The following is a 23860-nucleotide window of genomic DNA, read 5'->3' on the forward strand; positions in this document are numbered from 1 at the left end:
GGATCTAACTAATGTCATGGAGAAAGTTGGTCGTATGTCTGATAAAGTTCCTTTGCCCACCTTTAGAGGTCGTGGCTGTTCATCGACCATTGATTATGTCTTTATATCCTCATCCCTTGAGAACTGTCTAGTTAAGGCTGAAGTTTTATGCACTAGCTATAGTGACCACAACCCAATTCTGACAACTATTACTTTTGTCAATAAATTTATTAAATGAAAAGAAATAGGGGCAAAGAATCTGGTGGCATCCACTGACAAACTTAAAGTAATCTGGAAGGGCATAGATAATAAGGCCCTACTTGCACAAATTATAAAATCCTATCCCTTACTTCTGAAGACTTGTTTGTCTAGTGGATGCCCTGATACAGAGATTATTCAGGCCTTTACTGGGTTATGTGACGGCATTAAACAGGAAATCTCTAAACCTGTCAGGAAAATAAGCAAGAACCCCAGATGGTTTAATGGCATCTGTTCACGAGCAAACCGTGATCTTCGTGAGGCATTAGCCGAAAAACCCAGGGATATGACCCTGGTTAAAACCCTGAGAGGACGATATAAAAAGGCAACTAAATTACGTACTGAGGAGATATTGAAGGAGAGGTGGGACTCCCTTGCATGTACTGCTGCAATTAAAGATGTAACTGGGTTTTGGGGTGAGGTGAAAGCTATGAGAACTATGGGATCTAATATAACCCCCATAAATTGTAACATGCCTAGTAAGTCTTGGGAGGAGCATTTTGCAAGAATATATACAGCTCCAGCAATAACTATGGACTCTCACTATCTAGCTAATAAGGTTGTTATATCTATAACTGAAGTTGAAGATGCCATAAATCAAAGCGCAGGGAACAAAGCCCCAGGCCCTGATGGGTTATCAATCGACCTTATTAAATCCGAACCCGATTTCTGGTCCCCTTTACTTTGTAATTTTTTTAATAATCTGTCCAACACCACAATTCCGAAAACCTGGTCAACAAGTATCATCGTGCCCATCTTCAAGAAGGACGATAGATCCAATCCTAGTTGCTACCGTCCTATATCTTTAATAGATAACACACTGAAGATTTTGGGCAGAGTGATTTTTAATAAAAATTAGGAATTGGGCAGAGGATAATCAAATTTTAAACTCTTGTCAGTTGGGATTCAGAAGTAATGTGGGAACTGTAGAACAGTGTCTGAATTTAAATCTTATATTAGGCAAATACACTATCGCCAAAAAAGTCCCTTTGTATCTGGGTTTTATGGACTTATCTTCAGCCTTTGATTTTGTTAACCGATCACGATTATGGGAGATTTTATTAAATTACGGGTTGGATAAGTCACTTGTTCACTTTTTGGCACATTTGAACAGAGACCTCAAAGCTCGGGTAAGGATAAATAATGAAGGAGAGGTCTCCGGGGATATTTCAATTGGAAGGGGGGTCAGACAAGGTTGTGTCTTGGCCCCCCTACTTTTTTATCCTTTATATAAATATATTAAATAAATCCCTGTCTAAATCAACATGCGATGTACCGAAAATTAATGGTAAATCACTCCCCGTACTCTTATATGCGGATGATGCGGTCCTGATGGGCCGCACACCCAAAGCACTCCGCGTTTTAATCATGGGTTTTGTTTCTTTTATGGCAGATTTGGACTTGTGCACTAATTTAAAAAAATCATACATCATGTCTTGTGGGCCTAAAAAACATCGTATTAATCACATAGTGTCAGGAGATAATGTTCTAAAAAGCACTGGCACTTTTCCGTACCTGGGTTTAGTTTTTTCAGACTCCGGATCATGGTCAGCACACGTGGCTCATGGTAGAAACAAACTCGGGAAAGCAGTTAATTCAATTATTAGTTTACGACAGCCAAAGCGGGCCGAGGTAGTGATACCTTTATTACAGATCTATAAATCACAATGTCGACCAACTTCAACTTATGGTGCCGAGGTGTGGGGGTACACAAACTTCAGTGGTATCCAAACTGAAGAAAATAGATTCTGTAGAAAGGTGCTAGGGGCCCAAATTTCTTCTTCACCCACTTACATATGCCACAAAGAATTAAATTTGTATTATGTCGAGGATTTTATCAAATCTCGGCCAGCATTGTTTTGGATATAGATTTGGCGAAACCCAGCAGCAATTTTAACTCAGGAAATAATTAACGACTGCCTTAAATGTGATAGGGGCAGTTTTATACCTTGGCTTAGTGCTGTTAAGAAATGTTTAGCTAGTGTGAGATTGGAACATATTTTCTACCATCCTTTAAACATAGATGGCAAGAATATAAAAATTGTGAGGGAGGCATTGTATGATTCATTCCGAAGGGAAAGAGGATACACGGAGCTCTATAAACCATCAATAATTAGATATATTTCCATTTCGACACTCCCAGGCAATAAAAATGACGCGCCACAGGACTATCTTAAGAAAAACATTGGAAGATGGAATAGGAGCTTGCTCTTTCGCCTCAGGGATGGGAGTATAAAATATTCACTTTGCTTCCCACTCGGTTTTAATAAATATTTAGAGAACCTGCTCTGCCCATGTGGAACTGATCATAAACAAACAACTTTACACTTCCTGTTCTTCTGCAACTTTTATATCAGATACACTAAACAGCATTTGATTTCCTATTTTAAGTCACATGCTATTATTGATTATAAATTGGCATTTGATGAAACATTGCGGCTAGGAAGTGATGATATGATTTTCAGAGTAAGCTCATTTTTGCAATCTGCAGTACGATCGCGAAACACAATGAACATTTTATAGATCGCATTTTGTTTGAGGCCCTTTTCATTCAGTTTAACATTTATGCACGGCTAATTTGTACATTGACATAGCTAGGTTTGTTGTTTATACAGTGTATATTTCGAACCTGCTAGCACTTTATTGCTATTTTTGCACAATTGTTTTGTGATATTTAACGATGTTGATTTTTATTAATCCTACTAGCTCTCTAATTTGGGGGTGATGATTTTCATTTATCGACATCTTAAATCTAATGTTTTTGGACTGCTAATCTGCACAAATGTATAGGTGGTCTGATGTTTACATGCTGCACTCATTGAATTTATTTGCACTTTACTGCCATCTTTGCACATATGCCCATGCTATTAGATATTGTTGACTTGATACCTAACTTATTTTAATATGTGTTTTATGTTATTGTATATTTGTATCCTATTGGTGGTGATGATTTATACTTTTATGGATATTTTATATCCGAATAAAGACCATTGACTGACTTGACTATAATTTCACTACATCCAGAGAAGTAAAATGAGGATTCTCAAGATCATATACATCTTTCCAAAAACACACAGAAATAGATTTCAAAGCCTCTGGAGCAGATGCTTCCATTTGGGTACACCACCTCAAGGCACCCAATACATTAAAACAGAAAAAGTTGAAAGTCTGGAGACCGTTTTAACACAAGATTTTTAAGTGCAATGACATTTTCACGATTCCTCAAAGAATGCATAAATGTATTTAAAGAAAACTGTCAATGTGTCAACACACACTTACCTCGTGTTCTCGGGTAACACACATCACTCACTCGAAGACCAGATGACAAGCAGAAGTGTAATACAAGGGCCAGCAAATACCTATTCATCTTTATGGGAATTTATCACTGCAAGCAGTCAGGAACTCACACTTTTGGCTTTGAAGGTAAAACACATGCTGAAACCAACCACACCATTATTGGTAATGCTTGGTAAAAAGCAGAAATGTAATTAGGTATCGCACAGTAAATTTAAAGTCGGGACTTATTTTCCCCAAACAAGCATCGGTAAACAACACCCAATGATCTTTCACACTGTAAAATGAGACAAAGATATAAGTTCATTATGTAGCAAAGCATGGAAGTGTGTTGGAAGGGGTATAGATTTCCTTCTTCTGAGTTACATTGGAGATAAAGTACACAAAATGTACAACGGTTACTGATAATAGACTTACTAAATTTAAATTGTTCTTCATATTCCTGTTGCTTTTTATCTTTCACCTCTTGTAGCTTTTCAAATAGTGACCGTGGATCATATACTTCTTCCGGACAATCTGTATGTGAAAAAACACAGAAGGACATGGGACTGTGTTAATAGTTTGGATTCTGCTGTACGACTTTTTTCTTCACTCCTCCAATAATAATTGCAAATGTTCAGAGCCATCAATGTTTAGGGAATCCACACCCAAGAGTGAAAAAACATCACAATCAACAGTGAAAAAACATCACAATGTTCCATTGCAGTTTTTCAAATATACTACTAGTTCACCAACTATTATTTAGCCTCAAACTGTACAAGATACCATCTAGCAGCTTTCAATCAATATGTTTATAAGTCTTTTCCATTAAGGACGTGAATGTACACGAACACAGTTAGCACATTACCATAGCTTGAGTGGGGAATCACAAGAATAATATATGAATGAGGGCATGGAAATTCTATTCCAGATGTGAAGGTCCATGGCAATGTTTGTTCACTGGCCTAGAGTTTGATAAAGGTATACAGTGTTTTCATTGTGTACCAAGGTTTCATATTCCGGATAGTCTAATGATTTTCAGTTTAGGCTCAGGTTTCACAGACGGATTGGAAGGTCACGGCTGCAAACACATACACAAATTAGAATTTGAGAATGTGGCTAGGTTTCAGGAGCTTCAACTTTAAACCAGTTTGGTCATAAGAAAGCAGCTATGAAATAAGTTTGTTTTTACTCAGCATCATGTTGTATTGCACACCTTGTTTTTCTACCTTCTGATTGGAAGTATGCACTTTTTTTACATTACAGCTTTACATTATTTGCAGAAGAACTAGATGATGTCAAGGAGCTTTCCTCACAAGAAGGATCCCTTTTGAAAGTTCGCCAACACAGATGCAGAATCTGTCATATTTCATGTTTGCCTCATCAAGGCAAATAACACTGGGTTTTTTGTCAGTCATGTGTCAAGACTACGGACTGAAAGGAAGTAGCCGACTGTTTTTGTCTTATGATATTGCATGCTAAAACATCATTAAAAGACCCATGTATCATTAGTCTTAAATACAGTTTAGATTGTCTTAAAAAGAAAAAAAAGCAGACGGAATGGAAAATTGATGGCTAGAACTTCATTTGGTTAATCGACCTGTGGGACAAGTGGGGATTTGCTTCTTTTTTCAAGATCTGGGATTAAACATTGTAATAAAATGTTTTATCATTTTTTAGCATGCAGACGGCAAAACATTGTATGTACTCTATTTTGATGCAAATAAATGAATGACTCCCGGTTAGGTGAAGACAAACCTTGCAACTTTAGTACGTTCTTACCATTTAACCAGTAAACTCAATTTCACAAAATGCGTTTTAAAACTGGCAAGCGGTGAGATTCAAAATAATTTGTGAAGAAATCATTAAAGTATAAAGACCATGAAGCAACTATCTACAAAGCACTCTAAATTTCCATTCTAAGGGTGAATTTGGGTTCCTAATTTACTAGATAGACATGCACCCTATAAGGACCCTACAAGGCAGTTAGACAAAATTGTAGCTTTTTTGGAGTCATACGATTTTCTTTTAATTTTGTCTATATGAGGATCTAGATCAAGGATAAAGGTTAATCGCCTTCATTAATATACAACATGTTAATATTCTAGTTAAATTGCTATATAATCACTTAAACGATGGCACTATAGGGAATCCTGGTTCAATCACTTGAGAATACAGAAAATAAAATGTTACTTGTAACCACCTATTTGTGGCTCGTTTTATTACAGATTCAAATGCAGTCATCTATTGCTGGTTTTCAAATATTACAACTTTTTTTGTTTTCGGCTTCATTTGTGATTAGAATCAGTTAAGATCAGTGATAAAGATGGAAACAAATGCCCTAAGATTCACAATAAAATGGGATCATTGAGTCTGACAGTCTACTTACAGATTTGTTTTAAAAAACTAAACCCCAAGGAAAATCGGTAACAATAACAAATGTGGTCCTAAATCTATTGTGGCTTTTGGGCTTAATTAATTGGTCATGAATAGACTAAAATTTAAATAGCTTATGGGCTGGGGGCGTGGCCGACTACACTGGGAAATGGCCGCGCAGTAGCTTCGCTCCGTCACGCCACTCCAGATCAATCAGTTTTACTTAGACTTGCCCCAGCCAGAATCACCAGCTGTGGAGCATGCTTGACCCCGAGGCTCCTCTCCGACACCACACCGAAGTTTGGGCTGATTGGCGGCGTCTGAACTGCCGCCGGAGCCAGAAACACCGCTGCGGGGCTGATTGAGGCTGGGCGTGCCGAGCGCTGAATCGGCTATGCGCCGCTACGTGGCACCGTGGCTGGGTCGGAGATCCAATGCCCAACAGGAGGCTGGGGGGGCGGGACGGTGACTATTACTCCCAGTGTGCCCCCTGGTGAATGTGCTGCCCCCCGCCTTCCCTGTGACAGCCGGCCTCATTGCTGCTGCGCTCTACAGGCCCCCGGAGGCCCCATCAGCCAAACTATTCTGAACCGCGGCTCGCGCCTCCCGTGCGGGCCACGTAGACTTCTGGCACACCTCCCCATAGGCCTTGGGTAAACCACACGGTTGCGGCGAGACTTGCTCCTAGGGCTCCCCTTGGGCCCTGATACTGAGACGTTGTACGCCGTGGCTGCTGAGGGGACTACAGACACTTTCGTATATAGGGCCAGGATAGAATATCCCCCTGGGCACTGTTTGTTACCTTTTGCTGCCATCGTTGGGGGCCTCAGTCCCTTGGAACGAGAACTGCTGTGGAGTGGGTAGGATCGTGGCACGCAGTCCCCCACCCAGTGTTGAAGCCTCCTGAAGAGCCCGCGCCACGGAACATTGCGGAAGGCGGGCGAGGTGATAGTTGCAGATCCTGATTGACCTCAAAGTGCTGGCTGCCTGGGCTGCGAACGCACCACCTCCTGGTGCGTGACTGGGAATAAAACTGCTTCGATACTGTACTGGGCCCCTCACTTGTTGGATAGTACAGTGCAAACATGGAGTCAGGGGCCTGCCCGGCTGGTGCAGCCCCTAGCATGACACTTACACTCTCTGTTTGCCCTCTCCGTGTCGGTGTGGTATTATTTGGCACTGAAGCACTCCTGGGTCTGGGGTTGACCGGCGGAAACAGACAGGCCGTTGTGAGCTGGTCTCATAAGCCGGCGGCGGTGAATAACTGGTCTAGTCCTGGACCCAGTCTTTGACTCACCACACCCTCCTACACCATCATGGCAAGCGGCCGTAGCGGGCGTGAGACACTCCAGGCCAAGCTCGAGAAGTATGCGTGGCAGAAGGGCCAAGACGAGAAGCAACCAGAGCCTGAATCCAGCGGGAAGAAACCAGAACCCTCGTTACAGGACATTCTTGCTGCTATCACGTCGGTGCGCACCTCCCTGGATGGCCGCATTGACGCCATCGCCTCGGAGGTCTCATTGATCAGAGCGGACATGCAGAAGATGGCGGAACGGGTGCGTGAAGTGGAAAGTGCAACCAAGGACCTGTCGAAAGACACTAACCTCCTCAAACGCCAGGTGGCTGACCTCCAGACTACCCAGGAAGCCATGGATCTGCAATTGGATAACTATGAAGGCCGTATGCGGCGCAACAACATCCACATTTTGGGAGTGCCGGAGCGTGCCGAAGGGCTGCAGCGGATCTCTTAGTCAAAGATCTGATCCGTAACGTCTGCAGCCAAAGGGACTATCCCAACACTTCTCCATCGAACGCGCACATCTTGTGCTGGGAGAAAGAGCCAGGCGTGGCGCGCCGCTTTGACCGCTTTTGGCTAGGGTCTTCAACTTTCGCGACAGAGACGTCATCCTGCAAACGGCATGAACGGCTCCACCACTGTCTATGGACAACAGTAAGGTCACCATTTTTTCGGACATTACCCTACGGGTCCAGAAACAAAGTTGCAGCTTCCTGGATGTAAAGCGTGCGCTGCGGGACCAAAACATCAAAACGCCATGCTCTTCCCTGCCAAGCTGCGTGTGGAATCTGATGGGAAGGTGTGGTTTTTTACTAGACCGGAGGACACCTGGGACTGGCTTGAGGGCTGGAGGACAGTTGAAAAACGCCATCGCAGGCCTGCTGGCGACAGATCCAACGACGACAGGTCAAGCCCACAGACAAGGTATCTGCCGAGTGATGCTTCGGCAACGTAGAGCCCAACTGGGGAAGGTTGGTGGCTTGACATTGGTTTGATGGGCCTTTGATCGTGGGCGTCTGCTGAGTAGAATCTCGGCAGACACGCTGTGCCTTGTTGACATTCCACCATGTTCTAACTTTCCGGGACTGTATCAGGCCTCCCACTGTTCACATTTGCATTGCTGCCGGCCTCTGAGGGGGGTGAACTACTCGTATTTGTATTTCGACTACACGCCTTGCTGCGCTTGGTCCCACGGATGAGGTTGGCGGTTGAGGGTGTTGCGAGCTGTTCCGTGGCCATCTTGACTTTTGGAACAAGACGTGAGGGGAACACACTGCTCTGGAGTCGTCAGCCCTCCACTTGCTCTCTAACAGACTACATACTCCAAATGTCCAGCTTGCCAATATGGTTTGTCTCAATGGGGTTGACATTGTTGTTTCTTGTGTTCTCCTTGATTACAGTTTATCATATTCAAGCCCTTGGCCGGGGGGTCGTATGACGGGAATGCACATACTCTCACAAGTTGATGCTTCAGAGAGAAGGGGTTGGATCACGTCCCTAATTCTGGTAAGGGTGGGCGACAGGCACTTTGCAAGTTTGAGGTGGTGGGTGGTTTTATGCCCGCTGTAAAGGGAGGCAGGGTGGGGGGGGGGTGGGTGTTTGGTGTTGGGGGGGTCAGGGGGGTATGTTTATTCTCTTTTGACTTTTGTGGTTTTATGATGCACTTTCTTATTACCCCTCTCGCTGGGGGGTTTTGTTATTCACTGCAGCATTTTTCGGTACCTACAGTACTGTATGTCCACATCCAGGTTCTTAACGAGGCACCATGGGGAGCACAGGGTGCCCACAGGGTTACAAATACTAGAGCATTTCCACCGTTTCGAAACACACGGCTCTACACCGGGACACTTGAAGGGTCGTCTTGTGTGTCCCACCCTCAATGTATGAACACTGACATGTCCTCTGTCTCTCGACTTTACAGTACCCATCTCCCTATCTATACATGGGATCACACTTAGCACTTAAGTTCCTCACGTGGAACGTTAAGTGTTTAGGAGATAAAATTAAGCGGGGAGTGGTCCTTCAATGCTTAAAACAGCAGGCGCCGGACATTGTTCTTCTTCAAGAGACACATTTAATTGGTAGCTCATGCAGCACACTTAGTAGATGGGGATACCGTTTGGCTGCCCACTCTGGGTTTACATCTGGCTCTCGAGGGCCGGGATACTTGTGCGCAGGGGATGTCCTTACTTAATCAACAGGGTCTGGTCAGATGATCAGGGTCGATATGTGGTGCTCTCCGGCACATGGGAGGGACAGGCCGTCAATGTTATTTCCGTGTATGCCCCACCTGGGATGCAGCATTCTCTGTTGCGAGATCTCGGGACGCTTCTACTTGACCTACCCCTGAGTCTGCTGGTGTTGGGGGGGGGGGGGGGGGACTTTAACCTTGCTTTAGATGGCGCCATTGATCGCCTTCTGGCCCACAGGGACCCCACAGGGGGGTCTCCACTGGTAGAATTCTTGGCCGCCGTGGGCCTGGTCAATGTCTGGCAGCGACTAAATCCGACCACCGTGCAGTTTACATTTCATTCTGGCGCCCATAACAGTCAATCACGCAATGACCACATACTCACCCACGCTCAAGATATTTGCATGTTTACTGACTCCCGGTGCCTCGCGCGTGGATTTTCCGACCATCGTCGTCGTCGATTTTTCTTCGGAAGGGGGGACAGGAGATGTGCACGTGCCCGGACAGGCGATGTGCACGTGTACGGCTCGCGGAGCACAACGCGAGCATGGCTCGCTTTCACTTTCCTAGTTTTCTTCTTTGGTGGCACAAAGGAATCGATTGCTCAGAGGACAGCGAGAGGGTGTCTCACAGCTGTCTGTGGATATTATCTTATGTTGCCCAGTGTCAAAAGGCATATCACCTCTAAAAATCCGTCACTTTGTGGCATCTTATTTTGTCTGCAGCCAAAGGGGGTTTAAAAAATGTGAACGCTCCCGATCTTCTCAGACGTGCATTTGAAAGGTAGGCTGTGTTCAAAGACAGACTGACTCCGAACAGAAGCTCTGTCGGTTTCCCAACAGGTCTGCAGTGTTTCTGAAAAACCAACCAGGGCAGAACGAGTTTGTCACGCGTCTAGCACACCTGCCTGTATAGTTTTTCTGGTCTTATTTATAAATACATATGATATCATTCTCAGACTCTTAGAGAAAGAAATATGGTAATAACATTTTTTTATTTACAAAATGGGTGGCACAAAGGAATCGATTGCTCAGAAGACGGCGAGAGGGTGCCTCACAGCTGTCGTGGATACAACAAATTAAAAGTGTCTGGAGAATTTTACTTACTCGGTCACAACTCATGTTGAGAAGTTCACTCCTGAAGGGCATGTGAAGTCATTTATAGAATCAAGGCAGAAGGGCAGTGGTCTCTTGTGTCTGTTTACTAACTAACGTTACAATAAAATCAAAAATATGCACAAATTATAATTGAGACGACATGAAAACGCATATGCATATAAAAATGAGGCAGAATAAGTAATCCCTGGTCATGAATAATGTGATGAGCCATGAAATAAGTTTCTAATTAAAAAACAAATTTGTGAATGGGGTGTAGGGCTCACCAAGGGCTCGGGTAGGTCCACCCACGCCTCGCCCCTCTCCCCCCGCACCATAGCGCAGTCATGCTGGTAAGTTATTCAGTGTGTTTCATTCTGGACAGCTCCTCCACCAGGGCAACAGCTGGGCTACCCTGTGGGCAGGGAGCACTCCTGTGCCCCTCTCTCACCACAAGGTGATGCCTCAACCCCCCCCCCGTTTATCCATAGATTTCATCTAACCGGAGGCCCGCCTCTGAGGTACACCAGTGCCGAACCTAGCAGATTCCTCCACTTTCTTCTGGGCGGTGCCGCCACTGTTCAACAGGAAGTCCTAGAACAACAACTTCACGCCTTAGTCCTTCTCTTATAGGAACTTTTCAGACAGAGACTTTTTTTATTTCGCATCTGAACTTTGAGGCGCTATCAGGCAGGATGAGCCGCTTCGTGTATCTGTGCTTCGTTAGTTAAGACGCTTTCTTTGTGTCCAGGGTTCGTTGGCGGGGGTGGGGGGTTGGAGGGGGGTGGCTCTACTGGAGATGATTCACTTCCACCCACCCAAACCATGGACAGAGAGGACAAGACAGGCTTCACGTCTTGTGACTATCACCAGCACTGCCAAGTACCACACATCAGGGATAAGACTAATACATTTTAGTGTGGTGTCTGCATTACCGCACTTAAGTGCACTGGTCACGTGTTTATAGCGCCCAAGGACCATCTGTGAGGTGTCTCAGTGAGGAGCTGCATTGGGCATGGAACTCGGTGGCGGGTAGTGCGCTGTGCTGCCTGAGCCTCGTGCTGTCTCATAAATGCACCATGTAGTCTCTTGAAAATTTTCAGACTCACGATCATATGATATCCGACTAGTTTGACGATACAGTAAACTTAACGCACAACGTGACTGGGGCATCAATCAAGGGGAGCCTGGGCCTCTCTCTTCAACGTACCACGTTTCCCGTCAGTGCCCTGTGGTATTGTAAATAACAACCCTGAGGACCCGGCAGGCCCTCACATGGATCATGTTGTAGCAAGACATGGACTAGTACTTTTACAGTAGAGACAGCAGTGTGATTTGTCTGTGGTTCTGCAGTGCAAGAAGGTATAAACAAGTATTTCACAATGCAATATGTCTCGCATTTTCTAAGCTTTGACCTATTGGCATTGTAAATTACAATGCCTTTTAGTTATGTGCCCTTTGTACTTCTAGTCATTGCTTGCAGGTTTTCAAAACACATAAATAAAAGGCATTGTCACTTACAACACCAATAGCTCAAAATCTCGCAAATGTGAGACCTATTGCATTGCAAATGCTTGTTAAATATGGGTATTATTTCTGCACCCTTCCAGGACGCGGGGATATCCCCCCTCGTGTGATGGCAGTAAAAACGATATGGAGCAGAGCGCCCTAATGTTGGGCTCAGATTGATACAGATCACCCGGTAGTTCATCTAGTCCTGGTGCTTTCCCAGTCTGAAGTGAATTAATCGCGTTCACAGTTTCCTCTAAGAAAAAGTTAATTGCATCTTCAACTAATGGCTCTCTACTACAGTCCCTACCTATCTCTGCTACCTCAGGTCTCTAGGTCCTCTCCTGAATAAAGTCTTTGAAAATATTTTTCCCAAACATGAGGCTGTAGGTTAAAGTCGGCTTCACTGACTGGCTGTTTGGCCCCTTTAGAGAGTAGATGCCAGAATATCTGGCAGTCCTTCAATCTGGACGCCTCAAATAATGTACGCCAATTCTCCACATCCCAATTCCTCTTTGCCTCATCCTGTATTCTCTTATAGGCTCTTCTTCTATTTATAATGTCAGTCCTTACTCCTTTCTTTACTGCCACAGTTTAATCAATTCTGGCTTGCCTGCAGTTCTCGTTATACCACGGGGTAGCATTACGAATAAATATATTTCTGCTGCACCAACTGCTAAAATAGGGCTTTATGGTATTGGATAAGTGTTGAAAAGTAGACATAATGCTATTATCATTTAGGTTAGGATTAAACAACACTGTAAGAATCTAAGCCACCTCTTTGTAAGTGTTAGGGAGCAGCTTCTCGTCAGCAATTACCTGAGGCCATTTAATTCTCCTATTTTTGTTGGTAGTAATAACAGGAGCCATCACTAAATTAGTCTTAGACTGCAGAATAGAAATGCCAGATAGTCTCAGGACAGTGCATTGATTTGTGGCCAAAGATCAAGGCCTACCATAATAAAATAAATCCTGCTCTTGACATATCTCCTTTGAAATGTAAATTTAGCTTCTGCATCGGAGGGTGTCCGCCCATTGCAAGCGCGCACCCATATGCAAGGGTGAACGACAGGACTTGCTGTCCAACCTAAGTACTTCTTCTAAGGGCTGGTATCTGGATACTTTTAACACCTCTAGCTTGCTCTTCCTCCTGCACTAATTCCTGTACAAAATCTACGGGGTTCATATGTCGTATTGAAGTCACCGGTACAATAAGATAATCCCCTTTACCTGAATTTTCAAGGAAGTTTGCAAGAGATGTTATGGTATCTGAATCCTTGTGGTGGCTGCTAAACCGATTATACAAATTAATTATTCTAACATGAAAGTTTCCCTTGAGTGATGATGAATACAGGCCCCAGCTAGGCCCGCAAGGCACAAGGGTTCGCTCTCCTGTAACGGAATCTATAAGGAAGTTGGCACGGAAACTGCAAAGTACAAAAACAGCATTTATTAACCCTTAAGGGTGGTCCTACAATCCACTCAACACTCTTCAGTATTGCATGGAGTAGTACAAAGAACTTGCGTACACAGTCCCCTTTTATACACAGTAGAGGGGCTCATAAGTGGGTGGATACAACATGAGGCCGAAGAACATTACCATTTATGGTCATTCCCGATACTGAATCAATACATGGGCGGAGCTAACACACTCCTTGAGCCCGCGAAACACATGGTCAAGCAAGGCTAATTATAACAGATGTGGTCAAGTCTGGGCAGGCGCATGATGGACAAGAGAGCTATTTATAAACTGTTACTAGGCAGATGACAAGAGCAACTAACACAGAGGTCGGACTCTCCTCGTGACGGACACGTGGCAGCAGGATAATACAAAATGGAGTCCGAACTTCGGCCAACATAACGGAAGAAACATGATCTAAAGGGAAAGCATTAATGTCTTTAGTGAATGCTTAATCACATTGCTGTTTCAATTTACAACAGACGACCCTTTCAGCATTTACTGAAGACATCCGGTTTCCAAGAATAGTCATCATATATGTCAATTATCATCATTCCTTTAACCTCTTTAGCTAGACCCTTCTGGTGAGCAACATCGGCAATAGTTTTCTTATCTGGAATGCAGAATGAAATGCATACGGAACAGCACAATGGTCCACATTGAACACACATACAGAAAAAGAACAGAATTGCTATAATAATACAGAGACCAGTTAAAACCTTCCATCCCCAGGCAGTAACCAATGCCCAAAACCATCCAGAAAAGGACCAAGTGCCGTTTTCTGTGTGGATTTCAGCTGCTATTTTATGCAGCTTGTTAATGGCGTTATAAACGGATGGTGTATGATCAGGGATGAACACACAGCAACTACTTCCAATAATTTTACAGGCTCCACCTCGATCAGCTAGCATTACATCTAATACCATACGATTCTGTAATGCAACAATCCTAGTTATTTGTAACTCTTCCGTAAGATTCCCAAGAGCAGCAGCAGTCTGATTTGTCACAGCTTCTACCACTCTTGTTAATCTTCGGATCTTCCTACTATTCAGGGCGGCTCCAACAAAGAAAAACAGTCCTAAGTTAAAATCAATATACTGTTGCAAGCTGGTATCAGTTTGATCCACATCATCAATCGATAGAGTACGTTTATACCTATTTACAGTCACATTATTCAACAATTTCAAATCTTTATGATACGATGCGGGTGCTAGGAATACAGGAGGCAATAAGAATGATACATAGCATACCCCAGACCACCCAGCCGGCAAACGGTAATAACCTTTATTTCCACATACAAAGTAGGTATTATGGGACGCTAGGAAGGTACTGTTGTTCAACCCATCAATATTCAAGACAGTTAAGCAATCACTGACACCAACAGGGATAAAACCCACACTCTGGACACACAGGTCCGCTTGAGCTTGTGCCACTTGGATCACGAATTTGTCCTTCCCCACAGTGTTTCTGGTGTTCGTGAAGATATAGGGAATGGATTCATTGTCTGGTCGGTACTCTTCCCATTCCCAAATTGTCCCATTCGCTTGAGGATATCCATTTTTGTCCTGATGACATTCTTTATTAAGTCTGAAAAGCAATCGTCCCACTGTCGGTTTCCGAGTGGCAAACAGTAAGGTATACCATGCTCTACAAGAGCCATTATGAGAGAAAGGAAGTGGTATGAATGGCGTACCTCCTTTCTTCTGATGGGCCGGCATCATCCCACATATCCAACAGTTCGTAGCGTTCGTAGCAACGTGGGTGTGATGCAGCATCTGAATGAAAGTGTTATTCAAATAGGACTGTCGATGCTTCAACTCCTGATACGGTAATGTATAAAAGTAGTGCTCCGCAGGCACTGGAGTCGTCAACACAAGTGTTTTCCGAGCAGGAGTTACCTCCTCCACAAACCATGTGGTCATCCCAACAATAGCTACTGTTAGCATGAACCCCAACGCACAAAGTATTTTCTTCTTCTCCATGTCAAAGGAAACAATACCCTAATATCTTCCTGAAACTAAAAGGTCTGTCAGAACTCTTCCCCTTGGGCAGCGGTTGATTTCTTCACCGGCGGGCCAAGACGGGTGTCACTACACTAATGCAGGGCTGATCCCCCCCCCCCCTTGCCTCATCGGCTCTCCGTTTCACTAACCCAAGGGCCGTTCTGACAGTATGTCCCGGCACTGGAAACCTCACTTCCTTGGTCGAAGATGATATCGCCTTCCTCCAGAAGTCGTGTGGTCCGGAAAGAGCTCCTCAGTGTCATTCGGCTTCGCAGCACGGCCTGTCTCTGCTGCTAGGATGTCTCGTTGATCGGTCAGCACGGCAGACTCCACCAATCCGGGCGGTACCTTTCGACAGTGCAAGGAATGGATCCAATTCTTCCGGTTCGAGACTCGCACAGCCGTCCTCGTTGCAAGGAGGACTTGCTCAGGTCCTACCCATCTCGGCTCCAAACTGTTCGTTCTGTCGAAGACTTTCACCATGACATGGTCACCAGGCCGGAGACCATGTCCTTCACCGGTAGACCGATCAGGGAGCGCCTCTCGGACCTGTTGATGAATAGAAACCAAGTTATCCGTTAACTGTGCCAGATAATCGCTCATCATTACACAAGGTACATCATACACAGCCTTAGGCCTTGGTGGACCCCAAATGTTCATTGGGCGTCCAAATACTATTTCGTACGGCGTAAGGCCGGTTCGAGAGTGTGGCACTGATCTAATTGATAATAACGCCAGTGGCAGGGCGTCTGGCCAAGTCAAAGACGTTGAAGCTTGGATTTTTGCAATCTTAAGCTTCAGTGTACCATTATACTTCTCGACTAGTCCTGCAGACTGAGGGTGAAACACGGCGTGGAACTTCTGAGTGATGCCTAGGCCCTTCAAGACATACTTTATAACATCCGCTACAAAGTGAGGCCCATTATCACTCCACAGAAGTCTACAGACGCCGTATCGAGGGAAAAACTCTTTTAGCAGTAGCTTCGCCGTGGTCATTGCAGTATTGTCTTTCGTAGGGTACGCCTCAACCCATTTACTGAAGGCGCAAACCACTACTAGAACATACTTCAAATTGTTACAGCGCTCAAGCTGGATATAGTCCATCTGCAAAACCTCAAAGGGCGCAGTGGGCGTTGCAAATCCTCCTGCTGGAGTTCGAGTACCCTTTCCTGGGTTATACTTCAGACAGATCATACAGGTCTGCACCACCCTCTTTGCCGTGCTAGCAATCTCTGGATGCTCCCAGACTTGGGTAAGCAATTTCACAATTGCGGAAGCTCCAACATGTGCTAGCCCATGTGCCATCTGAACCATAGGTTGTACGAAAGCCGTGGGTAACTTCCATCTATCCATCTGCTTATTTCTCCAACAACCCTCATCATCCAACTCTCCCTCGCTAGCCCATTGCTCCCGCTCTTTATCGGAAGCGGTCCGTTGCATTTCGCGCACTTCCTCCTTCGCATCACGCCATCTTTCCACCTGTGACTTTACTACATACATGGCAGTAGCACCAGGCTGCATCGCAGTCTCCCGTGCTACTCGGTCTGCTAACGCATTCCCTTCTCCAACTTTATCAACTACTTTCCTATGGGCGCTACACTTAACAATAGCAATTTTCTTTGGGTACGTCAATGCGGTTAAAAGATTGTGAACTAACTCTCCATGCATTATCTGTACCCCATGTGACGTTAAAAACCCTCTTTCCTTCCAGAGTAGGCCGAAGTCGTGCGCTACTCCGAAGGCATAGCGGCTATCTGTGTAAACATTCACACACAATCCTGTACTGAGCTCACATGCTCGTGTTAATGCTATCAGTTCCGCTGCTTGAGCTGACTTCTGTGGTATGCGTGCTGTCTCCACTATCGTTTGCAACGTGGTAATTGCATACGCTGCTGAAGTCGTACCATCTGGTAGCTTCAGGCATGATCCATCTACCCACAATTCTCCATCTACATCTGGAAAGGGCGTATCCTGGAGATCGATACGACCCTTTGTCTGTTCCTCAGTCACAAGAATACAATCATGCATTTTCCCCGCCTCAGGCTGGGTCTCAGGGTATGGCAACAATGTGGCCGGGTTTAATGTCACACACCTTTTCAACGTAATATGAGGAGCCAAAAGCGTCAACTCATATCCCGTTAAGCGGGCACTGGTCAGATGCTGCGTCTTTGTTTGATTAAGCAGGGCATCAACAGCATGGGGAACTAACACCAACAACTTATGAGATAACACAATTCCCTCGCTTTGGCGTATTGACACAGCTGTCGCCGCAACCGAGCGAAAACACCCTGGTAATGCTCGGGCGACAGGATCAAGTACAGCCGAAAAATATGCACAAGGGCGCTGCTTATCGCCATGCATCTGCACTAAAACTGATAATGCACATCCATCTTTCTCATGCACATACAACGAAAAAGGTTTTGCATAGTCAGGGGTCCCTAACACTGGTGCCGAACAGAGGGCCTGTCGTAATTGCTGAAAAGCAGCGTCACACTCATCTGACCAAGGGATCGGGATAGGCGTGTCTTTTGTCAAAAGGGCTAACAATGGCTTAGCTATATGTGAAAACCCCAATATCCACTGCCTACAGAAAGAAACAAGGCCCAAAAATGCACGCACGTCCTTCTGCGTGGATGGTCTTGGTGTGTCCAAAATTACTTGGATACGATCTGGTGTGAGTGCACGCCACTCCTTAGACAAAAGGTGACCTAAATAAGTCACCTTTGGTCTACAGAATTGCAATTTCTTCCTAGATACCTTATGATTGTGGGATGCTAAAAAGGAAAGTAAGGATAACGTGCTCTTCTCACACAACTCTAGGGTGTCAGCCGCCAACAAGATGTCATCGACATATTGAATGAGGGCGACCCCCTCGAGCAAAACAAAGGAATCCAACTGTCGCTTCAAAGCCTGACTGTAAATACTAGGGCTTTCTGTGTAGCCCTGAGGAATTCTACAAAAACGATAAGACCTATTATTTAATGTGAACCCAAAAAGAAATCGGCTATCGGGGTGAATGGGAATAGAAAAGAAGGCATTTTTCAAATCAATCACTGAGAACATGGTCGCCGTAGGCGGGACCAAGGTAAGCAACGTCGTTATATCGGAAACCACCGGGTACTGAGGTATCACGATCTTGTTTACCTCCCTTAAATCAATTATGAACCGATAGACCTTTGCATCCGTGTCCTTTTTCAGAATAGGGAGAATCGGACTGTTACAGATATTATAAGGAACTTCTTCCACTACTCCTACTGCGATCAAATCTTGCACAATCTGTATGAGAGCCTCCTCGCCCTCCTGGGAAATACGATACTGCGGGAGGCGTGGTAACACCGCCCCCTCCTGGACACTAATGTGGACCGGAGGAATCACCATTTATCCCACATCTGTGTCCGAAGTCGCCCATAAAGCTCGAGGGAGGGTAGCCAACAACGCATCCTCTGATATCGTACACATCCGCCCAGACCGGGGGTAGTTGTCATTTAAGATCACCCTCACACCCTCAGGGGAGCAGCGGATCGTAGCCCTAAAGTGCTTTAACATATCAAGGCCCATAATGTTATCCGGTGTATACGGAGCAAGCAGAAACGGACAGGGCGCGGAAAAAGAATCAACCTTAAATGTAAGGGGCTGTGAAAGAGGGCTTCGGGAGAGTATACAGTCAAACCCTACCGATGTAACCATTGAGCCGGATGGGGGAGCCCCCGGAACCAAGTACCTAGACAATGCACTACGTGTCGCTCCTGTATCCACTAGGAACTGATCAGTAGAACCTAAAACCTCAGCCGATACATAAGGACCCGTCTGGTCGACCGGCACCTCAACTGATTCGGACCCCCATCCAACGCATTCCTATGCATGCTGAGAATCATGATATCCCGATCGATCGATCTCCGATACGTGATACTGATGCTGGCGATCGAAAACGTTTGAGCTATCTCGGTGCTGCCCAGCAGTATCGAAACGGGCATTATCATTGGAATTCCCTCTAAAGTTCGAGGAACCCCCTCTACCTCTCGGGCCACCCGGAGTATGCCCCTGACGCGAAGCACGCAACACTGGGCAGTCCCTGGCCCAATGGCCCAATTGCTTACAATACGCACACTGGTTCCTATTCAAATCAGATCGGCCCGAAGGGGGACCACAAGATCCGCCCCTTCCTCTATTATTACCCCGTCGGGGCGGGCCATATACTTGTGCTAACATTACCTTTGTTTTGAGATCTTTCGATTTCTTCTCCTCCTGGCCCTTCGCCTCGTGCTCCTGACGCTCGTAATACCGAGCGATAGTCAGAAGGGCCGTCGGTGTCGCGGAGGACCAAGAACTCTCACTCGCTTTCAACCGGGCCGCAACTGCCGGCAGCAGATTAGCCACATATTTGTCCGCGAAAAGGTGGCGGCCTGTGTCGTCAGTAAGCGACTGGCCACTAAAGTCATGAAACGTTTCTTCAAAGCGCGTGAAGAAATCTGCAACTGACTCGTCAACTTTCTGTTTACATGCAGCTAACATATTCCAGTCAATCTTTTTAGGGGGAATAATTGTTTTCAACTTAGCCACAATAGCAGCAGGGAGATCTAAAATATTCTGGGGTGGTTTCTGTGCGGGCTTCCTATCCCTGTCTTCATCCTCAAGCTCAGACCACCGGGCCTTGAAGGCAACCGCATCATCTACCTTTCGGACAGACCGCCACGTGTCCGGTGGTAGAATAAGACCAAAGAACAGGTCTATATCCGCTAAGGTCATAATGCAAGAATTCAAGGCCCCCTCGACTTCTTCATAGAAGGCCGCTGGATTCTTGCGGGGGTCAGGCAATGCATTCTTTAACGCCATAACATCGGCCCTATGCCATGGAGTATAAACCCAATTATACACAAAATATCCCCTAGCATCGGCGGAGTTAATGTCCGAGCTAGTCCCCGCTCCTTTAGGAGGAACATACAAAGGCGCCGCCTCTCGCATTGGTTTAGCATGCACCACGTCATCCTTATCTGACTGGGAGGTGGATGGGTGGCCCCCTGCCGCAAACGAATCCGACTGCTTCTCCTCCTCCGTTTGTTGTCGTGCTTTCTCTCTAAGGGCCAGCACCTCGTCCCGTAAGGCGAACAGCCGCCGAGCCGCATCAGGAGCCTTAGGGGGAGAAAAAACACCGTTACGTAATGCTCCGGCATCCGAAGACACTTCGTCAGGCTCAAGGACACTAGAATATTTTCGGAAAGCAGTTATCACTTCATCCGCGAAATGAGACAGAAAATACACCCTCTCTCTATCTTGCCACGACCCCCAAGTATGAAACAGCTCCTCCCTAGACATCTTGCCCTTAAGTGCACGGAGGGAAAGTTTCCGAAGCTCAGCCATGTGCTCGGCCGGTAACATGGACCGTGTGTCTACCTTACCCGAAGCCGGACCAGAATCTTGCGGCCGCGGAGCAGATGCGCCAACATAAGGGGGCGGAGAGCGATCTAGCAAATAAAAATCATCATCAGGATTATTAAGGACAGGATAAAGCGGCTGGCGAACAACATGTTGACCCGAAACCTGTAGCCTACGCTCTTTCTCTTGTCTGTCCGTTTGCTCTTTGTCCTCCCGACGCTTCGCTTCCTGCGCTCGCACATGATCATTCTTCCGTTGTTCTTTATCAAACAGCGCTTTCTCACGCTTCTCTCGCTCACGCACTTCCTTCACCCATAACCGCACACACTCAAACATATCCTGACGAGCACGTCGCTTACACAGACACTGTTCCACATACTCAATCTTACGTATATCAAACGATCCATACAAAGGCCATCGCAACTCAGGATCCTTCTTCGTGTATTTCCTCCATACTGTGCTGTACATTATGGAAGAAAGACCATGCTTCACATACATATCCCTATTAGGAGTCCCCTCTGGGGGAGCTGGAGCAGATTCCTCGAGGTTCAACCGGTTACCAAAGCAGCAGCACCACTTACGGAGTGCGCTAAAAGCAGGCATGTTTAGGAATAATGCAAAATATGCAATATTATAAAGAAAAGGGCACTTAATCGTTGCGCCGTTCAAAGTTTACACAGCTCCGGAGAAATCTCTCCACATTACCTGCCTATATGTGTTGCAACGCATATATTTTCACAAAGACAAATACAAAATATGACTAGTCATCATCAATCAGACTCAAATAGCCAAACCAGGCTTCAAAGACTCGGAGCAAGTACCGTACAACGGTTCTTACCAATCAAGAGTCCAGGTTCCAACTGCCAAGCTCCACAATCGCCCAAACGGCTCTCACGGCAGGACCGACAGAAGAGGTCTCAGTCGATGACCGGTGCCACCCAGACGGTCAGCTCGGAAGGGAAGGAAGAAAAACCTCGGGATGCCAGGGCTAAGACGCCGCTGGCAGTGATCACGTCCCCGGCCAAACTCCTCACCTTCGTCGCGACCAGTCCTTCGAGCATCCGAGTCGCCGATGAGCCCCACGTGACGGGCGCCAATTGATGAATACAGGCCCCAGCTAGGCCCGCAAGGCACAAGGGTTCGCTCTCCTGTAACGGAATCTATAAGAAAGTTGGCACGGAAACTGCAAAGTACAAAAACAGCATTTATTAACCCTTAAGGGTGGTCCTACAATCCACTCAACACTCTTCAGTATTGCATGGAGTAGTACAAAGAACTTGCGTACACAGTCCCCTTTTATACACAGTAGAGGGGCTCATAAGTGGGTGGATACAACATGAGGCCGAAGAACATTACCATTTATGGTCATTCTCGATACTGAATCAATACATGGGCGGAGCTAACACACTCCTTGAGCCCGCGAAACACATGGTCAAGCAAGGCTAATTATAACAGATGTGGTCAAGTCTGGGCAGGCGCATGATGGACAAGAGAGCTATTTATAAACTGTTACTAGGCAGATGACAAGAGCAACTAACACAGAGGTCGGACTCTCCTCGTGACGGACACGTGGCAGCAGGATAATACAAAATGGAGTCCGAACTTCGGCCAACATAACGGAAGAAACATGATCTAAAGGGAAAGCATTAATGTCTTTAGTGAATGCTTAATCACATTGCTGTTTCAATTTACAACAGTGATATCAGGTCTAAGCCAAGGATCTCCTGGAGCCTACATTTAGCTGCTCGATTTTACAACCCAGGGTGGTCTTAACCCAGACCAACAGACAGGTCTACCAGCTGTTGAATATCTAGCTTCAATACTAAGTGCTCGGTGGCCCATGTTTCTTGAAGCAGACAATAAATGACTGCTGTCCACTAGCTTACCCCCCTCCGGGTCATTTAATTTAGACCTTAACCCCGCAATATTCCATGAGATTATATTTAGATGCTGGTCATCATTTATGCTTCCCTGAGACTGGCTACAGTTAATCACTACGCAGTCTCTGTAGATAGACTTACGTAGGCGGCCAATCCAACTCACTCTTCTAACAAACAGAATGTCTCCATAGCTGGAGTTTGTATAACCAGAGTTATATGATAACCAGTGGCAAACTTTATTTTTCAGTTGATTTGTGGTTTCTCTAATATTTCCCTGATGTAGGGGGACATTAGTTTAAATCGCCATATAAGGGCAACATTCTGGTGGAAGATCCAGGTTTATCTCATTTTGAGAATCATACATGTCAGCAGTATCATCTATTTGTGAAATTGGCTGCCTATTAGAGACAGTAACAGTTGCATTTTGTAAAACACGGTGTACTCTTGGCCTTGAGCTTCTCCCAGTGTACCCACCGCCAGTTGGATGATCAACTTGTCTCAAGGCTATATCTTTGGTTTGATCATTACCACAGTCGTCAACTTTTTTTGAGTGGTAACTGCAGAGGAAGCTTGTGTGGGTTCCTACCCAGTTATTTTGCCCTCTTGTGCCCCCCCCCCACCCAGGAGCAGGGTATTCCGGTCCAGTGGACCCAATTTTTCCTACCCCAGACGTGATGTTAATAATGGACTCTTAAGTATCTCCCACATTGGCCTCAAGTTTATCAAGTCTGTCCAAAATTGGTGAGAGATTTTTTGATTATATATTATCGAATCAGTTTATTAAAGTCTCTATGTCTTGCAAAGATAAAACTGTGGAGACTGGTGGCATAGAATGAGATTTTGGTGCTGTTGTTGGTACAGTTAAGGTGCTATTAGTTCCCTTGTGTGATGTCACCTTGGATTTTTTTTTTATCTGGTACTAGCTCCCAGCGAAGGCCCCTGGTCTTTCAATTTTCTCTTCCTTTTTGCTGTCATTGGAGATACAGAATAACGAGGTGAGGACTTCGCCGAAGACTTCACAGAAGAGGATAGTTCCACTATTGTCTGTATACTGACAGGGTTTTGCGATTCTATATCCCCAGGCACCCTTTTGGGAGTATGGTCCAGGTTCATAGCAGTAAGCGATCCCTACTCCACAGATAAACGACGTTCAACCACTAAGATTTCC

General features: G+C 45.5%; 1 protein-coding gene across 2 annotated transcripts in view; it reads right to left on the minus strand.

Moving 5' to 3' along the window:
- Positions 1 to 23860, minus strand: part of PSME3IP1 (proteasome activator subunit 3 interacting protein 1) — a 118048-nt gene that overhangs the window by 58741 nt on the left and 35447 nt on the right. For both annotated transcript variants that reach the window (XM_085637602.1, XM_085637603.1), the window contains exon 3: positions 3949 to 4047. In XM_085637602.1, the coding sequence (XP_085493728.1) occupies positions 3949 to 4047 (99 nt within the window). The remainder of the gene's footprint in view (positions 1 to 3948; positions 4048 to 23860) is intronic.

The sequence above is a fragment of the Triturus cristatus genome, chromosome 12 (assembly GCF_964204655.1).
Source record: "Triturus cristatus chromosome 12, aTriCri1.1, whole genome shotgun sequence".
NCBI lineage: Eukaryota > Metazoa > Chordata > Amphibia > Caudata > Salamandridae > Triturus > Triturus cristatus.